Raw genomic sequence first — 22,238 nt, forward strand, 5'->3', positions numbered from 1 at the left:
CAGACGATGCGCTAAGCTTAATAGCTACTTTCTCAACACTGCCAGCTAACGTAGATTTGTCCACCACATAAATCTGGAGACAGGCCAACAGACTGGATCAACTTAAGGCTACCACTTGAATTTCCTTTGTAGTAACCCATCCATAGTGTGGAAGAGTCCACCTCCATGGACCGAGGATAGTGTGCTTGCTCATTTTCCTGATTTTGTCAGATGTCATGGTGGTAGAAGTTTCTTACTGTGAAAGTAATGTCCGTTAATTTCATTTTGTTTTTTCAGATCAGGAAAAACAGATCAGATTTTTTTGACAACACAAGGCTTCCTTACCTCTGCTTATCACTATGTCCAGTGCCCTATACCTGTTTTAAAGTGGCTCTTTCGGGTAAGAGAAATGTTTGGGGAGTATAGTTGTCTCCTATTGTATTTCCTAGTCAGAAACAAACAAAATATCGTATTTGCACGTTACTAGAGAAAAAATTGGCACATCAAACCCATGATTTCAGTGGGTTAAAATGAGGCAAAAGAGTCAGTGTAGGGAGATTATAAAGGAGATGCTAATGCCGATAGTGCGCAGAATAGTCCATAATGTTAGTTGTGCCTAAGGCATTTCATCACACTGGTAAATCATTATTATAGTTACATGTTCTTTTTTTCTTTTTTAATGTGTATTTTTGAGAGAGAGATAGTACAAGCAGGAGAGGGGCAAAGAGAGAGGGAGACACAGAATCCAAAGCAGGCTTCAGGCTCTGAGCTGTCAGCACAGAGCCCCACATGGGGCTCAAACCCACGAACCATGAGATCGTGACCTGAGCTAAAGTCAGATGCTTAACTGACTAAACCGCCCAGTGCCCCTATTATACTTAGTTTTAGAAGAGTTCTTCTAATTTTTACATTACCTGTTTTGAGGGCGGGAGCTTGATGAGGTTTTTTAAACTTTTTTTATCCCATTTTTATGGAGATTAGTGAATATATATTTTTAGGATCTGGCTTGTTAGGGTTTTTTGTTTGTTTGTTTTTTTAATGTTTTCTTTATTTCTGAGAGAGAGAGAGTGAGCAGGGGAGGGTCAGAGAGAGAGGGAGATACAGAATCTGAAACAGGTTCCAGATTCTTGAGCTAGCTGTCAGCACAGAGCCCAACACAGGGCTCGAACCCACTAGCCATGAGATCATGACCTAGGCTGAAGTTGGACACTTTGCCCCCAGATAAGGCCTTTCTTAATAACAGTCTCCAGTGAGACTCTTACCCACCTACTCACTGACATATTTTTATTTTTATTACTATAATTCAAAATTTCATTTGCAGTCCTGCTAGGTTTTGTTATTCTCTAATTCTGTAATATATCTTTTCTTTTTCTGTTTTTTCTTAAATAGTTTATTGTCAAGTTGGTTTCCATATAACACCCAGTGCTCATCCCAACAAGTGCCCTCCCCCATACCCATCACCCCTCTTCTCCTCTCCCCCCTCCCCCGTCAGCCCTCATTTTGTTCTCAGCATTGTTTGCCTCCCTCCCTCTCCCCAACTTTTTTCCCCTTCTTCTCCCTCGTGGTCCTCTATTAGTTTCCTCCTAATCCACCTATATGTGCAAACAATTCTCTCTTAAGCTTAAAGCTTTGCATTTATCTGTGTTAAATTTTATCTTGTTGATGTGGGTCCTCATGGCCTTTTTAAAAAATGTTTATGAGAGAGAGAGAGAGTATGAATGGGAGAGGGGCAGAGAGAGAGGATCACAAGCAATTTCTGCACTACCAGCACAGATCCCAATGTGAGGCTTGAACTCATGACCCATGAGATCACAACCTGAGCTGAAATCAAGAGTCCAATGCTCAGGGCGCATAGGTGGCTCAGTCGGTTAAGTGTCCGACTTCGGCTCAAGTCATGATCTCACAGTTCATGAGTTTGAGCCCCGCGTCAGGCTCTGTGCTAACAGCTGGGTGCCTGGAGCCTGTTTCAGACTCTGTATTTCCCTCTCTCTGACCCTCCCCTGCTCATGCTGTCTCTCTCTGTCAGAAATAAATTTTTAAAAAACATTAAAAAATTAAAATACAAGAGTCTGATGCTCATGTGACTGAGCCACCCAGGTGCCCTCATCGTTACAGTCTTTAAAGCCCTGATGATAACATAGAAGCATATCTTCATGTAAGCAGTTTTTATACTTTTCATATTTATTCTTTGAAAACTAAACTAATATAGCCATTCATTAAACACTTTCTCTGTGTAAAACACTTTGTCTCATCTCTCCTTTTCAATTCCAAGTCCATTTTTCATGATGGACAGACATACCAACTTATAACTATTTTTCCTTTTTAGAAAGTGTGTCAGAATTTATTTTAATGTTATCTAACATTTTCTTTAATCTTTTTTACCCAAAGAATACGAAAACACTAACTCAAAAGGATATATACATCCTTATGTTTACTGTAACATTGTTTACAGTAACCGAATTATGGACGCAGCCCAAATGTCTACTGATAGATGAGTGGATAAAGTTGTACATGCAGCACATACACACATACACACACAATGGAATATTATTCAGCCATAAAAAAATGAAATCTATGGTCCTAACAATTTGTAAATATGTTAAAAGGTAATTAAAATGTTTGCATTTTCCTGATTTTATCATAAGTGTCGAAAACTAGGGGCGCCTGGGTGGCTTAGTCGGTTAAGCGTCCGACTTTCGCTTAGGTCATGATCTCGCAGTTCGTGGGTTCGAGCCCCGCGTCGGGCTCTGTGCTGACTGCCAGCTCAGAGCCTGGAGCCTGTTTCAGATTCTGTGTCTCCCTCTCTCTCTGACCCTCCCCTGCTCACGCTGTCTTCTCTTTCCTAGAAATAAATAAAACACTGAAAAAATTTAAAAAAAAAAAAGAATAAGTGTCTAAAACTAGAAAGACACTTTACTACTTTTTAAAAACTTTTTCAAATGGAATTCACACCTGATTTTGAAAAGTTCAAGTAAAATGAAAAAAATATTTTTTTAAGGCTTCTTCTTATTTAAGAGGCATTAGTCTCCCCAGTTTCCAGGTACTGTTATATTTTAGTGTTTTCTGGATTGTTCTCTGTGTGCACATAGATTGCTGTATGATAGTATAAAGTAGAATATGTGCTGTTTTATGATTTTTTTTATTTCTGATAACATTATTATTTTCATATTAGTAGAGGTATGTAGTATTCTGTTGTAGTGTTATGCTATGATTTATTTAACACGGTCTCAACAGATAGACATTAGATTGTTCTGTACACCTCTTTACACATTTACTTATCTCCCAGTACTGTGTTGCCCACTTTAGAATTGGTTACCACCCAAAAAAGATTGTTATCCAAAACTTGTCCTGTTTCCAAACATGCCTTTGAATGGTGCTGCCCACTAGTGGCAAAACATAACACAAGCATTGTAACAGACTGACACAGGCTGATTTTGAAAATGGCACAAACACATAAATGACCCAAATACAAACATACAGTGACACAGATATGCCTGATTGAAACTAGAGTTTGAGTTATTCTCCCTTATGTGTTAGATTTAAATTTACTATAATCATAATCTACGGCTCCAAAACAAAAGGGAAAGAGAAATATTTTCCCCTACAAAACCACCTTAAGATTACTTTCAGGGGCACCTGGGTAGTTCAGTTAATTAAGGATCCACCTTTTGATTTTGGCTTAGATCATGATCTCATGGTTCAACAGTATGAGTCCCGAATCAGGCTCTGCCATGACAGTGTGGAGCCTGCTTGCGATTCTCTCTCTCCCTCTCTCTCTCTGCTCCTCCCCTTCTTATGTGTTCTCAACTCGCTTGCTTTCTCTGTCTCTCAAACATTAAAAAAATAAAAAAATAAAACTTCAATATGTCATATGATTTTTTAAAAATTTTTTAGACTTGAGATTTTGTTCCTCAAAACTGGTCTTGTAAAGTTAAATTATATGCCTCTGCATATAAATTTCTGTATGTAAAAAGGCTAACTAGATCAAATTATAAAGACAATAACTTTGCTTAAATTTTATCAAATTGCTTTTTAAGTTTTACCAAATTGCTTTTTAAATTTTACCAAATTATACTTACACTGAGCATACTACCTCTTTCCTCATACCCTTGTGAACACAATATTATCAATATTCTTGATCTTTAACAATCCCAAAATCAAGCTTCTCTTAATAAGCTAATTATAGGGGCGCCTGGGTGGCTTAGTCGGTTAAGCATCCGACTTTCGCTTAGGTCATGATCTCGCGGTTCGTGGGCTTGAGGCCCGCGTCGGGCTCTGTGCTGACTGCCAGCTCAGATCCTGGAGACTGTTTCAGTCTGTGAGTCCCTCTCTCTCTGACCCTCCCCTGCTCACGCTGTCTCTCTCTCTCTCCTAGAAATAAAACATTTAAAAAAATAAATTAAAAAAAAAACAAGCTAATTATAGCTTTGTCATTTCTCTTGAATTTCTTTGATTATTCTTTGGTTACTAGTGATATTGAATATCTTTAAAATATCGATATATTATTTTACATGTTACATCTTTTCAAATACTTTTACTAGTTTGTGACTTGATTTTTGCCTATGATCCACTATCATTCACCCTTTTCCTTGATGGTTGTTGGAATTTGTTACATGATATGAACTAGAAAGCCATTTTTGATAGTTTTCAAATGTTATATTTGTCTAATTTTAAATGAAAGATAAAAATGATCAGCATGTTTGAATGGAAGGGGCCCTGATTTTAGAATCAGACCTGGATTTAATTTCCAACTCCTCGTGTATTACTTTGGGTAGAGTTAAGTTTTAATTCTCTGACCCTGTTTGCTCATATGTAATGATGTATGACCACTTCATAAGATTATTATAAAGCATTAAAATGAAAGGCACATAAAATACCATATTAAGGAAAATGCACATAAAACACTTTTATAAATGCATGGCAAATAAATGCTCATTTTCTTTCTTCTTTCTTAATACTCTTATCTACTTTGGCAGATGATGTCAGTTCATACAGACTGTATTGTGTCTGTGCAGATTTTAAGTACATTGATGGAAATAACGATTAGAAATGGTGAGTATATAAATTTACTGATTAGCAGTGTGAATTATTGGTTGCTATGTACACAGTCTTTCATATTGCTCAACATTTAAGTTATTCAGAAATATAGAATAAAGAATGTTTGTGATCTAAAATAAAACTCGAGTCAAAAATGAGTATCTGCATTTTTCTAGTTGCATTGAGAAAAAGGGTATAAGATCTTGACGTGACAACCCTTACCTAATATTTACCAACTCATGGGTTACTATCCTGGGTAAGTGGAAATAGCAAGTTTGTTTGTTTGTTTGTTTATTTAGCTATTTTCTTTAATTGACATATTGGTAAACAAGTATTGTACTGATTATGCACTGAGGAGATTGAAAATATCCACTATAGAAATATAACAATTGCTTTCTCACCTTTGAGATCCCTTAAATTAAACAAGCATTATGATTTATGTGTTTCATTTGTTTTGAGAATTGAAACTATATGAGCACTGGAGATGGTAAAATCCTCTTGTATTAGCAGTAGTTGAAATTTTACCATTGTTATTTTCAGACTTTTCAAAATGTGTTACTTCCTCCTGAGTTACACCCATTTATTCATCGTCACTCTCAGATACTTTCATAAATGTCATTTCCTTCACCTTTACTTAAAAGCCTATAATTCCTGTGTAATCATTCTGATTAACTATATTGCTTACATATCATTACCAGATGTCATTTCTGTAAAATCAAAGTAATAATCCGTGTTTCACATGCAGACTGCATTTGTGAACCTAGAATTTGGAATAAAGTATTTTTTTCTATTAACTAGATACCTTCAGTGATTCACCAGTTTGGCCCTGGATCCCATCATTATCTGATATAGCAGCTGTGTTTTTCAATATGGGAATTGATTTTAGGTCTTTGTTTCCTTTGGAGAATCTTCAACCAGACTTTAATGAAGACAATCTAGTGTAAGTTTTCTTTTCATAATTAACTTCAAGAACATTCTTTTAAGCAATATGTAATACAATAGTAGTTAATATTCATTTGATAAGTTCAGTACCCATTATTGTTTTTTTTTTATCTCTCAAAGTTAAAATGGGTCATAAATTAGACACATTTTAAATCTAAAACTCATCATCATGAACCACCTTGGGTGGCTCAATTGATTAAGCATCTGAATCTTGGTCTCAGGTCAGGTCTTGATCTCAGGGTTGTCATTTCAAGTCCCACATTGGGCTGCAGGCTGATGGGCTTGGAGTCTATTTTTTTTTTAAAAAAGTCATCATCATGTTTAACAAGGAAGAAATAGAAACATTTAAAATCTTTAATTTTTTTTTTTTTTTTACATAACACTGCCCATTGTTATTTGACATTATTCTGTTGGAGGTATTGAGTAAAACAGATAAGAGAAAAAATAAGAGATCTAAAAACTGCAAATGAGTTGGTGAAGGTTTCATTGTTTGCAGAAGTGTGTTAATGTATGCGAAGGAGCCTAACACTCAGCTAAAACACTGTAACAAATAAAAAGAGAGAAAGAAATTGGTATGGGGCTCCTGGCTGGCTCAGTCAGTAGAACATGTGAATCTTAACCTCAGGGTTATGAGTTCAAGCCCCACATTGGATGTGGAGCCTGCTTTAAAAAAGAGAGAAATTGTTATGGATGCCAGGGTACAAATAAAGTTAATAAAGAGAAATTAGTAACCTTCAGATAGATGAATTGTACCTAGTTTAAGAGATCTGGCTGGCTTAGTCAATAGAGCATGTGATTTTGTTCTCAGGGTCGTGAGCTCAAGCCCCACATTGAGGGTAGAGACAACATTAAAAAATGTTTTAATAAATTTTTTTTTAATTTTTTATGTTTTTTCTTTATTTCTGAGAGGGAGAGAGAGACAGTAAGAACAGGGGAGGGTCAGAGAGAGTGGGGGATACAGAATCTGAAACAGGCTCCAGACTCTGAGCTAGCTGTCAGCACAGAGCCCAACATGGGGCTTGAACCCACAAACCGTGAAATCATGACCTGAGCCGAAGTCGGTCACTTATAACTGACTGAGCCACCCAGGCACCCCTTAATAAAATCTTTTCTTAAAAGATAAACTGGACTTCATTTATAATAATAAGAAAAATATATAAAATGCCTAGGAATAAACTTGAAGAGTGTGTGTGTGTGGTATGTCTGTAAAAACATTATGAAGAGACAAAATAGAAGACCTAAATAAATGAAAGAGCATACATGCTTTCAGATAGGAAAACTCAACATTTTAATATAAATATGTGAGAACTTCTGAAGTTAAGCCATTAATTTACTGAAATTCGAATAAGAAATGCCAGTTGGATATTTTGTGGGGAAGGTTGAGACTATACAAGTGCTTCTAGAGTCATATGGAAAAAAATAATATGCTGAAAGTCTTCAAGAAAGAAGAGTTAGGAGGCAGAACTGGCCTTAGGAGAACTAACACTCAAAAGCCATAAAAAGGAAAACTAACTTATTTGACCACATTAAAAACAAATTTCCATGACAGTGATCACTATATACAAAGTCAAAAGAAAACCTCAAAAAGGAGTGGGAAAAAGATACATATTCATATAATTTTCCATATTCATACATATATGTATGAATGAAACAACTCTGGTTATAGACAGAGGTTTAGTTTCAAATTAATATGAAAAAAATCACCTATTAGAAAACTGGACAAAGGAATAAACTAATCACAGAAGTAGTTCTTAAGCATAACAATATACTCAACTTATAAGAGAAAGGTAAATTCTTGTTACTTGGTATATCTAAGGCCAAACTCTTACCTCTCCAGTTCCCTTTCTACTTCATACATGTTCCCTTATTGCTCAGATGTAATCTGTATCTAAAAAGATATTGAATAGCAAATTTTGAGATAGACTATATTCCATCACTTTTATATATATATTATATATATTTTATTTATTTTTGAGAGATAGGCAGAAACAGTGAATGACAGTGCCCCAATGCAGGGGTTGAACTCAAGAACTGCAAGATCATGACCTGAGCCAAGATCAAGAGTCAGATGCTTAACCGACTGAGCAACCCAGGCACCCCAAACAGTTCTTTTCTTGACCATATTCTGTTAGATGTACAGACTTAAAATTTGAGTCACAACTAACCTCTCTCTTTTCTACATTCCATGAGTTCTCACATCCCTGTGTTCTTCCTCTGCTCATCTCACAGCTGTTCCTTCCTTTTTTGTTCCCAGCGTCAGTCTAATTCAGATCCTCTTTTCATGCAAAAAAAAAAAAAAAAAATTTTTTTCCTCAGGGGCTTTCTACTCCCAAGATATTCTTTTCATTGTTGGAGGATTCCTTTTATGAAAGTATAGCCTTAAATTTCTATCTCCCCTGTTCTCAAACCTTTACATCTTATATTTAAGACTCTACAGTTTGACTCTGACCTATTTTCTATTTTGCTCTCCCTTTTGTTCTAACCAAAGTGATCTGCTTGCTGTTCCAATTGTGGCATTGGCTTTTCCTCATGCTGGTCTCTCCCCTCCATCGTCAGTGTCTGCTCACCAAAATATTACCTGTCTCACTTGTTGAAGCACTGTTTCAGATCAAGACAGTATGGTTAAATAAATTAAATAAATCATGGTGCATTAATAATCATCAGCACAACTACTGATAGCTGTATATTGCTCACTATGTGCCAGTGCAGTTCTGAGGGCTTAATGTAGTCAGTACAGCTATTAGTTAGTATTTTCACTCCCATTTTACAGGTAAGCCAGGCACAGAAATGTTAAGTAATTTGCCTAAGGTTAACTAGCTAACTAGCTAAGAAGGCACACAGCACTACCAAGCAGAGACTTTAAAATATAAGAAAGCTTTTCACTTACAGTTATGGAGCATCTGTAAGCTATATTAAGTTAAAAAAGAGAGGTGCACAACAGAGTAGTATGCTACCATTTATATTAAAGGGGGCCGTATATTCATATTTATTTGCATATACATAAAATGCCTATGGAAGGAAGGGTGAAAACTAGTAGTGACTGTGGGGAGGGAAATGGGTGGCAGAAGGTCTAGACTGAGCAGTTCTGTACAGCATACTGTGCCTTTTACCTTTTGAGATTTTTTTAACCATATGAAGATGTTTATTGAAAACAGTAAACAAAGTTGTTGCCTGGGTGGCTCAGTTGGTTAAGCGTCCAACTTTGGCTCAGGTCATAATCTCTTCGTTTGTGGGTTCAAGCCCCGCATGGGGCTCTGTACTGAGAGCTCAAAGCCTAGAGCCTGCTTTGGATTCTGTGTCTGACTCTCTCTGCCCCTCCTCCACTCATGCTCTCATGCTCGCTCGCTCTCTCAAAAAATAGGTATTTTTCAAAACAATTTTTAAAGTAAACAAAATATCTTTTGAAGGCCAAATTTATGTGTCTCCTCCACAAACCTTCACTGATTACCTCAACCAGAATTGGAGTGCTTAGAATTGTTTCTTTATATATGCTCTCTATTCATGAGATCTTTAAATATGAGTTCTTCATAGTCAGAGCCACCTTCTGACTGCGTAGTTCTCCGACATCAACAGCAATAAGGATACTGTCTTATAAGAAGTAGGTTTTCAAAGGAAAACTAATGCATAAAGATGGAAATCAGATTAGTGTTTACTGGAATGGGAGATGTTAAAGTGACTTGGGGGCGCCTGGGTGTCTCAGTCGGTTCAGTGTCCAACTTCAGCTCAAGTCATGATCTCACAGTTCGTGGGTTTGAGCCCCACGTTGGGCTGTGTGCTGACAGCTAGCTCAGAACCTGGAGCTTGTTTCAAATTCTGTGTCTCCCTCTCTCTCTGACCTTCCCCTGCTCATACTGTCTCTCTTCTCTCTCAAAAATAAATAAGACATTTAAAAAAATTTTTTAATAAATTTAAAAAAAGATAAAGTGACTTAGATCTGGTATGAAGGGGCTTTTGTCAGTAATGGAAATGTTCTACTTCTTGATTCTGTTGGTGGTTACACTATTATATACATTAACCAAAACTTAAAATGGTTATTTATTGTTTGTAAGTTATGCCTAAGCAAAACTTACATTTTTTTTGTTCAGTATTTCTTAAAATAATTTATTTTGTGCCTAATTTCACATTGTTTTATTCACTTTTCAATAGTTCTGAAACACAGATGCCATTGGGAGGGAAAGAAAGTGGAGATTCATCTTGTAAGCCAATTTTTTCAACTCTTCCTGAAACCAACATTTTAAATGTGGTTAAGGTAGGGAAAACTCTTTTTATGTCTTTAGCACAGAACTGGAACCATTTCATTTTGTTACTAGTTGTTTTAAAACAGAATAGCGTTTTACCAGGTGATTTCCAACCTATGGAATTTCCCAGCAGTAATGTTTGTATTAAACATTGTTTTTGCTGTTTTTATTTTGTTTTAGTATTAGGAGTGAAAGGGAACTTTAGATCAAAGTTACAGAATTATTGTAGTTCTAGGAATACCTTTACTAAGAAATTTTAAAAACCAGTATTTTTTGGAAACAATTTTTTAGAATTAAAATGTAGGAAGATAAAAGTTACTACTTACCATATGACTTAGTGATTAAGAATTAATAACAGAGGCACCTGGGAGGCTCTGTCATTTGAGTGCATGACTCTTGATTTTGGCTCAGGTCATGGTCCCCGGGTCACGGGACTGAGCCCCAAGGCAGGTTCTGCATTGAGTGTGGAGCCTGCCTAAGATGCTCCCATACTAGCCCTCACTTGAGCGCGTGCCCTCACTCTCCCCTCTTCTCCCCTGCCTCCTTCTCTCCCCCTCCCCGCCTCCTTTTGTCCCTTTCCCCACTTAAACATGCGCACCTATGCACACTCGGGCTCGCTCTCTCTGAAAAAAAAAAAAGTAACAGTGTTAAATCTTTTTAGTTGCTGAATTAAAGCAGTGATACTGAGCCATTTTTTAAAAAATCTCAAAAATGAAAAAAAAATTATCACCTAATTTAATTACTAACATGCATATTTCTTTTTGCCTTTTTTCTAGACATCTGAGGTTTTGTTTTCTATAACTTCTCTTTGGCATTTTTTTGTCAGAAAGTTTCCAAATTTCAACTCTTCAAGTAAAATATATCTCTTTAAGTTGTTTTGTCTCTGCACTCCTGCCACAGTTTCTAGGCTTATGTACATCTATTCATCCGGAAGGCTACCAGGATCGTGAAATAATGTTGTTGATTTTAATGTTGTTTAAAATGAGTTTGGAGAAACAGCTGAAGCAAATTCCTCTAGTGGATTTTCAAAGCCTCCTGATAAATCTGATGAAAAACATTAGAGATTGGAACACAAAGGTAACTGTACTTAAAGCCTTTGTATTGGTTTTAGGGTTGGTTTTTTTGTCTACCATCACAATTTGAGTTTCATAGTGCATACAGAATTAATAGTTTCTAAACTAAGTTAAGATCTTTGGCAGATAAAAAACAAACAGAGGAAGGGATCTTCCTTGCTGGAACTGTATTTAAATTTATGATAACTGAAACTTCTCTAAAACTGCAGCTGTACATTCAAAAAAAAACTTTATTGGGAATTTACTGTAGTTCAAGCAGTAACGTAGGTACAGCTGTGAGAAACACAAAGCCTTGCCTTCGTGGCAGTTTTATGCTAGTGAGAGGGTTAGATAATAAAGTGGATGTAGATTATAATATCACTTCAAGCTGTAACAAAGCCTACAAATTAAAATAAAGCAGGACATGGGTGTAAAGAATAGCAAGGCTGGGATGCTCTGGTGATTCAGATAGGGCAGTCAGGGAAGACCTTTCTGAAGTGACCTCTGAGGAGAGCCCTACATGAAATGATGAAGCAAAGTCACACACGTAACAAAAATTTGAGTTGCACATCTATAGCCATTTTGAAGGCAAACATGTATAATTTTTGTTAGGTTTTTAAAAATTGAATTTTTCAGACTTTTTTGGTGGAAAAATTTCAAACATGTGCAGAAGTAGAGAGAGACTGTGATGAACCCCTAAATGCCTATCACCCAGTTTTAGCAATTAACAAGATAGTATCAACCTTGTCTCATCTGTTACCCTCATCTCATACTTTCCTCCCCAACTCGGAGATTATTTTGAAGCAATTTTGTTAGACTTTGAATACTTACATAGTTGAGGATCCCTAAAATGCAAGAAATCCCAGGTCAGGAACTTGTGTGATCTTCTGCAACTCTTATTTTACACCTTAGAAACTGGTATCTGTATTTAAATGTGTTTAGATTTAGATTTGTGATTCCTCCAAGGAGGACTGTTTAGATACAGATATAGGTATCGTGTAGCACAAAGCCTGAAAGCCTAGTGAAATTCTGATAAATGTATCTGTTCAGTCCCAGAGTTTAAAATAAAATTGAATCTGTGTACTGTGTATGTTTTTGCAGGTTCTAGACTCTGTGCTATTTCTAAAAATGAGTGGTCTTTTTGTCAGTGCTTCCGTTAGGGCAAGAAAGGATGTGGATGATCTGTTAGATGTTTGGTTCCACTGACCTTTTTGAAAAATCTTGCTCATTCTTTGTTTTCAGGTGCCTGAACTCTGTCTGGCCATAAATGAACTGTCTAGTCATCCCCACAACCTTCTGTGGTTGGTACAGCTGGTCCCTAACTGGACATCACGCGGAAGGTATTGAAAATTGAAAATTAAGCATGAAGAAAAATTTATGTTTATATTAGTGAAATGCTTTTTGGGTTCTTTATTCCCTTTCATCATTCCTTGAATGTTAGATCAGTCTTTTATTTCATATTCAGCTGTGGGAAAGGGCATTGACAGCCTGACTCTTGATACTTAAAACATTTTCTAATATTCTTGAATTTTTTTTTAAGTCGGCTCCACGCCCAGTGTGGAGCTTAAACTCACCGCCCTGAGATTAAGAGTCACATTCTCCACTAACTGAGCCAGCCAGGCACCCCATAATAATCTTTTTAAAATTTTAGCTTATCATGGGGCGCCTGGGTGGCTCAGTCAGTTGAGCGTCCGACTTCAGCTCAGGTCATGATCATACAGTTCGTGGGTTCGAGCCCCGCGCTGGGCTCTGTGCTGACGGCTAGCTCAGAGCCTGGAACCTGCTTCAGTTTCTGTGTCTCCCTCTCTCTCTGACCCTCCCTTGCTCACGCTGTCTCTCTTTCTCTCAGAAATAAATTTAAAAAATAAATACAATTTTAGCTTATCTTACAGCTTAATACAGATACAGATGGCACATATGAAAATGAATGAACTCACTTGTGAGGATGAGCACTGGGTGTTATATGGAAACCAACTTAACAATAAACTATTTGTAAAAAAAAGAAAATGAGTGAACTTTTTTTCTTTTTATTTTGCTTTAGTAAAAATAAATTTGAGCAATAAAATAGTTTTCTCTCAGTAAATCAGCAGGATCAAAGATAAAAGCTCTTAATCATTTGCCTGAGTTTCAGGGAGTTCTAACTTTATGTACAAATATTTTATGTGAAAATTTTACTGTTCTCTTAAAATTTATACATTCTTCTACTGCCTTCTCTTGAAACATTAGCTATGTTTCCAGTCAGAACTCCTCATTTGCCTCTCAAGCAGTGTTGATTAAAATGCATTCTAAATACTTTTAAATTCTAATTCCAGGCAACTGAGACAGTGCCTCAGCCTAGTGATTATTTCAAAGCTTTTGGATGAGAAACATGAAGATATCCCTAATGCCAACAATCTTCAGGTATAAATAATATTTTTGCTTTCTTTTCACAAATGGAAAAGGTATTGGAGTAGGTGTAGGGAAAATTGATGTTTCTTAGGTCAAAAGTTCTGGGGGTTAGATCTCAAGCCTCAGGGATAACACTGTGTAATCTCTAGAATGGTACTTAACTAATGAGATCTGTTGCATGGAGTTGATATCATACCCAATACCATATAGGATGGCTGTGGACAATTAGATGAATTAATATATGGATACTACTGGGAAAGTCATAATATGCCATATAAATATGACTATTTAGTTCACCTTGTCAAGATTAGCAGTTTTATCACAAGATTAGAAATTGCAAAACTACTATACATTAATTGCATCTTGTACCAGTTTTAATATTAGTCTTTAAGTTGCAGAGCTTAAACACGGTTGTCCTCTAGTACTTGTTCAGTACTGAATATATCATACATATGTCAGTGGGTTTAAACGCGTCTACTGGAAACTCCACTGACAGGCCCTGAAAGTTTTTTACAAACATGAATAGCACTGAGGGAGCTACAGGGGCTACACATAATTGGAATTTTAAAACTCAACATATAACTTGATATAGATGTGTTCTTATGTGAACTGCAATTCAGTATAAGATACTCTTTTCTCTACGAGGTCCTAGGGATGAAAAAATGAATTAGATAGAGACTCTGCTCTTGAATACGTAATCTAGGTTGAAACAAAATAAACCAGCCTTTGTGGTTCACTGTAGTAAGAACAATGATAGAAGTATGCACAGGGTGGTAAGAGACATAGAGATTGAAAAGGATAGTAGAGTTCAGGTAGATTCGATTCCAGATATATGGGGACCATTTCTGAGCCACCAGGGAAATAGCTCTCAATCCTTTCAGTGATATTTACTTACATCAAAAGAGAATTCTTTTCAGAATTCAGTGACTTCTCCTCACAGGGAGATTTACCTTTGCTGACTTTCAAATAATTTCACAGAGAAAGCATTCCCTTTGGCCCCTGTTGTAATGCCATTTGGTCTCCCCCTCAATTACAAGTATTGAACCTTTTAATTTAAAATCTTTTTTAAGCAATGAGGACTTTTAAATAAAGGAGAATTGGTATCACTGGACTATAAAGAAAGCTACAGAGGCAAAATTAGAGAAGTCCAAATGAACAGAGGACCACTGACAAAAAGACTGGGAAAGAACAACTGTATTGCTTCATATTGTTCCGTTTCTCTTCTTTCTGTTGATAGATATCAGTCCTGCATCGCTATCTTGTGCAAATGAAACCTTCTGATTTGTTGAAGAAAATGGTCTTGAAGAAAAGGGCTGAACAACCAAATGGCACTATTGATGATAGCCTTCATTTGGAGCTTGAAAAGCAGGTATCCAGGGCTAGATCATCTCAAGAGAGTACATATGAGCATGACTGATGCCAGTTTCTTAACTACAGACTAATAGCAGAGGCATTTCTGGATTTAGAGACTTAGATACATTCTAGCGAACACAGTTAAAAAGGAAATGATATTTTTTACTTTTTGCTGTTATAAAACTCTTCAGTAATCTTGAGAGTTGAGAACTGAGGTTAAAGGATGGTTGTTGGTAATTTAATACTGGGAGTATTTTTTGTAATCCTTTTACTAGGGCAATTGTGAGATGGTAAAAGGAACGCACTTGAGCTAGAAGTCAGGAAGCCTAGGCTAAGTGGTTGGCTTTTCCGTACTTACCAGCTCAGTTAACTTTAGCAAATTCTTAATCCTTCCTGGGCAACTCTCCTAATTTGTAAACTGGGATGACATCTATGTTAGATAATTCATGGGTGTTTGTTTTATTTATTTCTCTAACAGGCATATTATCTGACCTACATCCTTCTTCATTTAGTTGGTGAAGTTAGTTGTTCTCATTCTTTTTCTTCTGGACAACGGGTAGGTAGTTTATAGTGCTCTTTTGTTTTTAATAAGTGTCACCGTTGATGGAATGAATGAACATTCTTTATATAGGAGAAAATTTGGTAAAAGTTAACTTTGAGTTTACTATAGAAATCCCAGTGTACACTGAAAAGAGAGGAGTAATAGTAATTTTGCAACCATATATAGCATTGACAAGAATTATTTGTCAGCACATGTTCTGTATATTGGAGTGTAATTTAACCATCATAACTTGACAACAATGTAATAAATACATTAATAAGAATATCAAGGTCACCAAATGGGCCAGCTCTAAGCTGGTTTCTTCTATTCTCTACACTTACTTTTTTCTTTAGAAATAATATTTGCCTTCAGAATTAAACTGATAGGCTGCTTTAGATATACATTTCTTAAGTATCTTCCCATGTTAAAATTTTCATTTTGAATTATTCTGTTCTTCCCATACTACCATAATCTGTACTTCTGGGGAAAGTTCTTGTTTAAGTCTTCATGTTTCATACTCTAGGTATTCCAACCTGTTTTTCATTTATTTACTTTTATTAATGTTTATTTTTTATTTTGGGGAGAGGGAGAGAGAGAATACATTTGAGTGGGGGAAGGGCAGAGATTAGGAGAGACTCAGAAGCGGGCTTCAGGCTGACAGCTGAGAGCCCAGTGTGGGGCTTGAACTGCAGAAGTTGGATACTTAACCACTGAGCCACACAGGCGCCCCTTCCAACCTATTTTAAAACTTAGCATCTCCTTATTAGGCATTGTAAAAAGGACACAAGACAGTTCATGTGGGGTTTTATTGGTTTTTGTTGTTTTGCTTTTTTTTTTTTTTTAAGTAGACACACAATGTTGCATTACTTTCAGGTGTATGACATAGTGATTTGACAGGTTTATGTATTTTGCTGTGCTCACCACAAGTATAGCTACCATCTGTCACTATGTAGTGCCATTACAGTACCATTAACTGTATTTCTCTACGCTGTGCCTTTTATCCCCATGACTTATTCATTCCTTAACTTGAAACCTGTATCTCCCATTGCCCTTCAATTTGGCCATTCTCTCACCCCTCCTACCTCTAGCAACCATCAGTTTGTTCACTGTATTTATAAGCCTGTTTCTGCTTTTTTTTTTTATTCATTTGTTGTTTTTTAGGGTTCATGTATAAGTGAAATCATACAGTATTTGTCTTCCTTTGTATGACTTATTTCACTTAGCATAATACCCTCTAGGTCCATCCATTTGTCTCAGATGGCAAGGTCTCATTCTTTTTTATGGCTAAGTACAATTCCATTATGTACGTGTATCACATTTTCTTTATCCATTTATCTGTCACTGGACACTTGGGTTGCTTCCATTCTTGGCTATTGTAAGTAATGCTGCAGTAAACACAGGGGTTCGTAGTTTGTTGTTTGTTTTTCAAATTAGTGTTTTTGGGAGTGCCTGAATGTCTCCGTCGTTAAATGTCGAACTCCTGATTTCAGCTCAGGTCATGATTTCATGCTGGGCATGCAGCCTGCTTGGGATTCCCTCTCTCTCCCTCTCCTACTCTTCTGCTTGTGCATCCACTGTCTCTCCAAAAAAATAATAATAATAATAATAACAATAACAAATTAATATTTTTGTTTTCTTTGGTAAATACACAGTAATAGAATAACTGAATCATAGGGTATTTCTATTTAATTTTTTGAGGAACCTCCATACTGTTTTCCACAGTGGCCACACCAGTTTACATTCTTGCTGATGTCACGTGAGGATTCTTTTTCTCCACATCCTTGCCAACACTTGTTTTTTCTTGTCTTTTGAGTCTAGCCATTATGACAGGTGTAAAGTGATATGACATTGTGGTTTTGATTTGCATTTCCTTGACAATTAATGATACTCAGCATTTTTTCATGTACCTATTTGCTGTATGTCATCTTTTTTTTTTTAATTTAAAAAAGTTTTTTCAACGTTTATCTACTTTTGAGAGACAGAGCACCAGCAAGGGAGAGACAGAGCGAGAGGGAGACACAGAATCTAAAATAGGCTTCAGGCTCTGAGCTGTCAACACAGAGCCCAACGCGTGGCTCAAACTCACAAACCATGAAATAATGACCTGAGCTGAAGTCGGACACTTAACCGACTGAGCCACTCAGGCGCCTCTGTATGTCATCTTTGGAAAAATGCCTATTTAGGTATTCTGCCCATTTTTAGTTGGATTATTTCTCTGTGTTTTTTTTGTTTGTTTTTTTGTTTTATTTCTGAGAGAGAGAGAGAGAGACAGCGTGAGTACGGGAGGGTCGGAGAGAGAGGGAGACACAGAATCCAAAGCAGGCTCCAGGCTCTGAGGTAGCTGTCAGTACAGAGCCTGATGCGGGGCTCGAACCCTTGAGTCGTGAGATCATGACCTGAGCCGAAGTCGGACACTTAACTGACTGAGCCACCCAGGCACCCCAGTGTGTTTTTATATTTTGAATACTAACCCCTTATCAGATATATCATTTGCAAATATCTTCTCCAAGTCAGTAGATTGCCTTTTTGTTTTGTTGATGGTTTCCTTCTTTGTGTAGTGAGTAGTTCATGTGATTCTATAAACACTATTGTACATGAAACTATGTTTGTTCTCCTGGTTGGAATCTATTGTCATGTATCTATATGGTTCATATATAGTCTTCACGTTTTGTTGTGTTTTGTTTTGTTTTTTGGATTAAAACCAATGATTATTGTTTAAAAATTCAACTATTTTAAAGCAATGTTAAGGTGAAAAGTGAAAGACTCCTATAATCCGATGCCCTCCTATAAATTTCTCCACAATTTGTGCATATACTAACTTAATTACTTTAACAAAAAATGGAGTTATACTATTCATATTTGCAACTTACTTTTTTTTTGCCTTAAGATATTAGCACTTCATAACTGTAGTATTTCAAAACCTTTTTGATGAACAGTATACTCTTTGTGATTCCACTAGTACTAACATGAACATGCTTATTTATAGAGCTCTACCAACCTATACAAGTATTTCTATTGGATAAATTACTAGAATTAGAATTGCTACATCTAAGGTCCTAAATTTTTCAAATTTTAATTATTATAAAATATAAATATAAAATAAAATATATTATAAAATAGTGGTTACCACATTTGTGTTCCAAAAAGAATCCATTTACATTCTCACCTTAGTATATCCAACTTCAGTGTATACACAATGACTGTTTTGGACATTATACTTCTAAAACTTAAGACACTTAATTTTCCAAGAAACTACTTTTAAAGCTTGTTTTATTCATAGAGAAAAAGTAAGTTAGCTGTCATTTGAATATTCAGTTACAGAATGTGTTAAAAAAAAAAGAACTCTAAATTTCTGAGCATTACTTCACAGTCTGAGTTCTAGCTTTAATTTTTCATTAATGTAGTTTAATATACAGCAAAACAGCTTTCATCTTTGTGTACATTTTTATGTCAACTTGGAGTAAATCTTAATAGTCTTATTGTTGTGGCAGTTGCTATTTTCACCGATATGACTGCTATAAAGTTGGATAGTTAACATCAAAAATAGCTAACTGAAGAATGACAGGTTTTTAAATGGATTTTGTCTAACAGCATAATATCTTTGTTAATTTGCAATGGTTCAGAGTTGCTTTCATTCCTCATGTTTGTTTTGCACAGAAACACTTCGTGCATCTCTGTGGGGCTTTGGAAAAGCATGTTAAGTGTGATATTCGGGAAGATGCAAGACTGTTTTATAGAACTAAGGTAAGTATGTTTTTCAGAGAATTGTTAGGTTTTGTTGGTTAACCTTGATTATATTAATATTTGAGGAAAAGAAACATATAAGCCTCTCTTTAAAAAAAAAATAACATAAGATGAGAAATATGACTTTCTCCTTTAATAACAGAAATCATCTTCTACCTACTAAGTACTTCTAACTAGATTAAAAATGAAAGGAAGGGCACCTGGCTGGCTCAGTCCATAGAGCACGCAACTCTTAATCTCGGGGTCGTAGGTTTGAGCCCCACATTGGCCGTAGAGATTACTTTTCTTTTAAAGTTCATTTGTTTTTGAAAGAGAGAGAGAGCAGGGGAGGGTCAGAGAGAAAGGAAGAGAGGATCCCAGGCAGAATCTGACGAGGAGCTCAAACTTACAAATGGCAATATCATGACCTGAACCAAAATCAAGAGTAAGATGCTTAACTGACAGCTATGCAGTTATGCAGGTGCCCCAAGTGTAGAGAAAAAAGTGAAAGGAAAAAAAAATGTCAAAACAAATACATTTTTCATTTTACTGTACTCTCTATTCTAAAGCTTCTGACAACTAAGGAGAAAATTCTTTCAGTTCTAATGAAATTTACTAGCTTTTTTCCTGTTGTACAAATTAAAACATTTATGCTTGAGTTTCAAGGGCTAAAAGCATTGTTTAAATAAATATATATGTTTTAAAAGTGGTTCTGAAATTTTGTGATGGTTGAAACCTTTTGTTCATAGAGAAGAAAGGTTAGCTGTTATTCTTTGAATGTTCCATTAGAGAATACATTAAAAAGGATTCTTCAGATTTCTCAGTTCTGCATCACCCAGTCTGAGCTCTAGGATGGAAATGATTCGGCAGTGAGCTTGCTCCTAAAGTTTTTTCTTAAAACTTAAGTATATTCAAAGACAGTAGAGAAGCAGAATATTATAATGGAATAAGGAAAGCAACTTTAGTATTAATAAAATGATTAGACAGTTTTTCCTCAAACAAAAATAAGTAACACTTTTTTTTAAAGCTTTTTCTTTTAAGGATTTTTTTTATTCCAAGTCATCTTTTAGCATTTGTGATGTAAAGCTGATTCTTTCTTGCCAGTGTGATTAGAGAGGTCATTAAATGTGAAGTTTCGGCTTCGTAACTTTATATCTTACATTAATTAGCTGTAAAGGATAGTCATTTCAACAATGCCTATTTGGATTCAGTATGTGTATTTATTTTAGTAGTTACAAAGATGAGCAACTAATGAAGTTGTATCAGATTGCAGATTTTCAGAAATATGTAGGGGATAGCTCTTTGCCTTAGAGTGGAAACCATAGATAGTTTCAGAGAAGCACATTCTTTTAAACATTGACTCGAGTTACTGGCCTGTAGAACTTGGTGGTAGTGGCTCCTGCTGACAGATATGCTGCAAGAGGACCACCCAAGGTTTTTGTTTCTTAAAGCTACAGAGGTCAGGGTAAACTGGTGCCAGGCCTTCTAAGAGTGGAGAGAGCACAGAAATCTATGCAGATTGCTTCAGGGGATGGTTCTGCAGAGAAGCTGCCTCTTCACAACCTGTGGTAGAAAAGGTGGTGATTGTTTTCAAGAAACTGCATCTGCTGAACTCTAAAGGGCTGGGGAGAAGCAGACCTTTTAATTTACTTTACAGACTTAAAGCAGCTATACAATTCCTGACTTGTTTAAAACATTTTTCTCAAGCAATTATGTTTAAGAGCTAATTGAGAACCTCTAGAGTGGTAGAAAAGTTTGAACTTCACAAAGTCTTACTAAACCTTCAAATGTAGGAATATAGTTGGTATTTAAAGAGGATTCATAGCAGCAATAGTTGGGTGGCTCAGTTGGTTAAGCATCTGACTTCAGCTAGGCTCAGTTCATGATCTCATGATTTGTGAGTTTGAACCCCGCATCAGGCTGTCTGCTAGCAGCACAGAACCTGCTTCAGATCCTCACTGTCCCTCCCCTGCTAGGACATCCTCGCTCACTTGCTCTCTCTCTCTTTCAAAAATTAAAAAAAATTTTAAAAATAATAATAGGGGCACCTGAATGGCTCAGTCAGTTAACTCGACATGGGGTTCAAGCCCTGCATTGGGCTCTGTGCTGACAGCTCAGAGCCTGAAGCATGCTTCGTATCCTGTGTCTCCCTCCCTCTGTGCTCCTGCCCCACTTGTCCTCTGTCTTTCTCAAAATTGAATAAACGTTAAAAAAATTTTTAAGGGCGCCTGGGTGGCTTAGTCGGTTAAGCGTCCGACTTTCGCTTAGGTCATGATCTCGCAGTTCGTGGGTTCGAGCCCCGCGTCGGGCTCTGTGCTGACTGCCAGCTCAGAGCCTAGAGCCTGTTTCAGTCTGTGACTCCCTCTCTCTCTGACCCTCCCCTGTTCACGCTGTCTCTCTCTCTCTCTCTCTCTCTCCTCTAGAAATTAAAAAAAAAAAAAGTAAAAAAATTTTTAAGAAAATAAATTAAAAATTAGAGGAGTCATAGTACTTTGCAGAAACCTAGAGAGGCATAACAGTGAATCTTGGATCTTCTAGTAATGTGGAAAGGAGCAAATGACAATCATTTTAGCAGACTTGAGTCTTTCAAACAGAAGTTGGAAAGGCAGGGAACAGCCAAACCCTTAGGGCCTATAACAAAGCCCACACTTCAGCTTCTCTCTATGTGGGTGTTCAAAAGCCAGCACTTTGAAAATCTAAGTGTCTTGAAGGCAGACAATATGTTTTTGTCTGGATGATCTTTAGTAACTAATGGGAAAATAGAGTCCTAAGCATTCAGTAATTTAGATTATGGTGATCAAGAAAAGTCTTAATCACTATGATTTGAAAGCTAGAAGATGAGTAGTTTTTTTTTTCTCGTTCTTGGCAAAATTAAGTTGAATTGTTGGGTGTGGGCCTGTCATAACTATCAGATAATTTGTATAAAACATTAAATTGATTTTAGTTAAGGATGTTTTGATCTGATCCCATTTCCCCTTTTTGATG

At 36.4% G+C, this 22,238-nt stretch overlaps 1 protein-coding gene across 2 annotated transcripts in view; it reads left to right on the plus strand.

Annotated features, from left to right (window-relative positions):
- SLF2 (SMC5/6 complex localization factor 2) overlaps nt 1-22,238 on the plus strand; it is a 41,655-nt gene that overhangs the window by 16,179 nt on the left and 3,238 nt on the right. For both annotated transcript variants that reach the window (XM_077748333.1, XM_077748334.1), the window contains exons 9-18: nt 277-379; nt 4,956-5,031; nt 5,815-5,956; nt 10,105-10,207; nt 11,097-11,273; nt 12,491-12,588; nt 13,561-13,648; nt 14,874-15,005; nt 15,468-15,545; nt 19,188-19,274. In XM_077748333.1, the coding sequence (XP_077604459.1) occupies nt 277-379; nt 4,956-5,031; nt 5,815-5,956; nt 10,105-10,207; nt 11,097-11,273; nt 12,491-12,588; nt 13,561-13,648; nt 14,874-15,005; nt 15,468-15,545; nt 19,188-19,274 (1,084 nt within the window). The remainder of the gene's footprint in view (nt 1-276; nt 380-4,955; nt 5,032-5,814; nt 5,957-10,104; nt 10,208-11,096; nt 11,274-12,490; nt 12,589-13,560; nt 13,649-14,873; nt 15,006-15,467; nt 15,546-19,187; nt 19,275-22,238) is intronic.

This window comes from Crocuta crocuta, unplaced genomic scaffold (assembly GCF_008692635.1).
Source record: "Crocuta crocuta isolate KB4526 unplaced genomic scaffold, BGI_CrCroc_1.0 scaffold619, whole genome shotgun sequence".
Classification (NCBI taxonomy): Eukaryota; Metazoa; Chordata; class Mammalia; order Carnivora; family Hyaenidae; genus Crocuta; species Crocuta crocuta.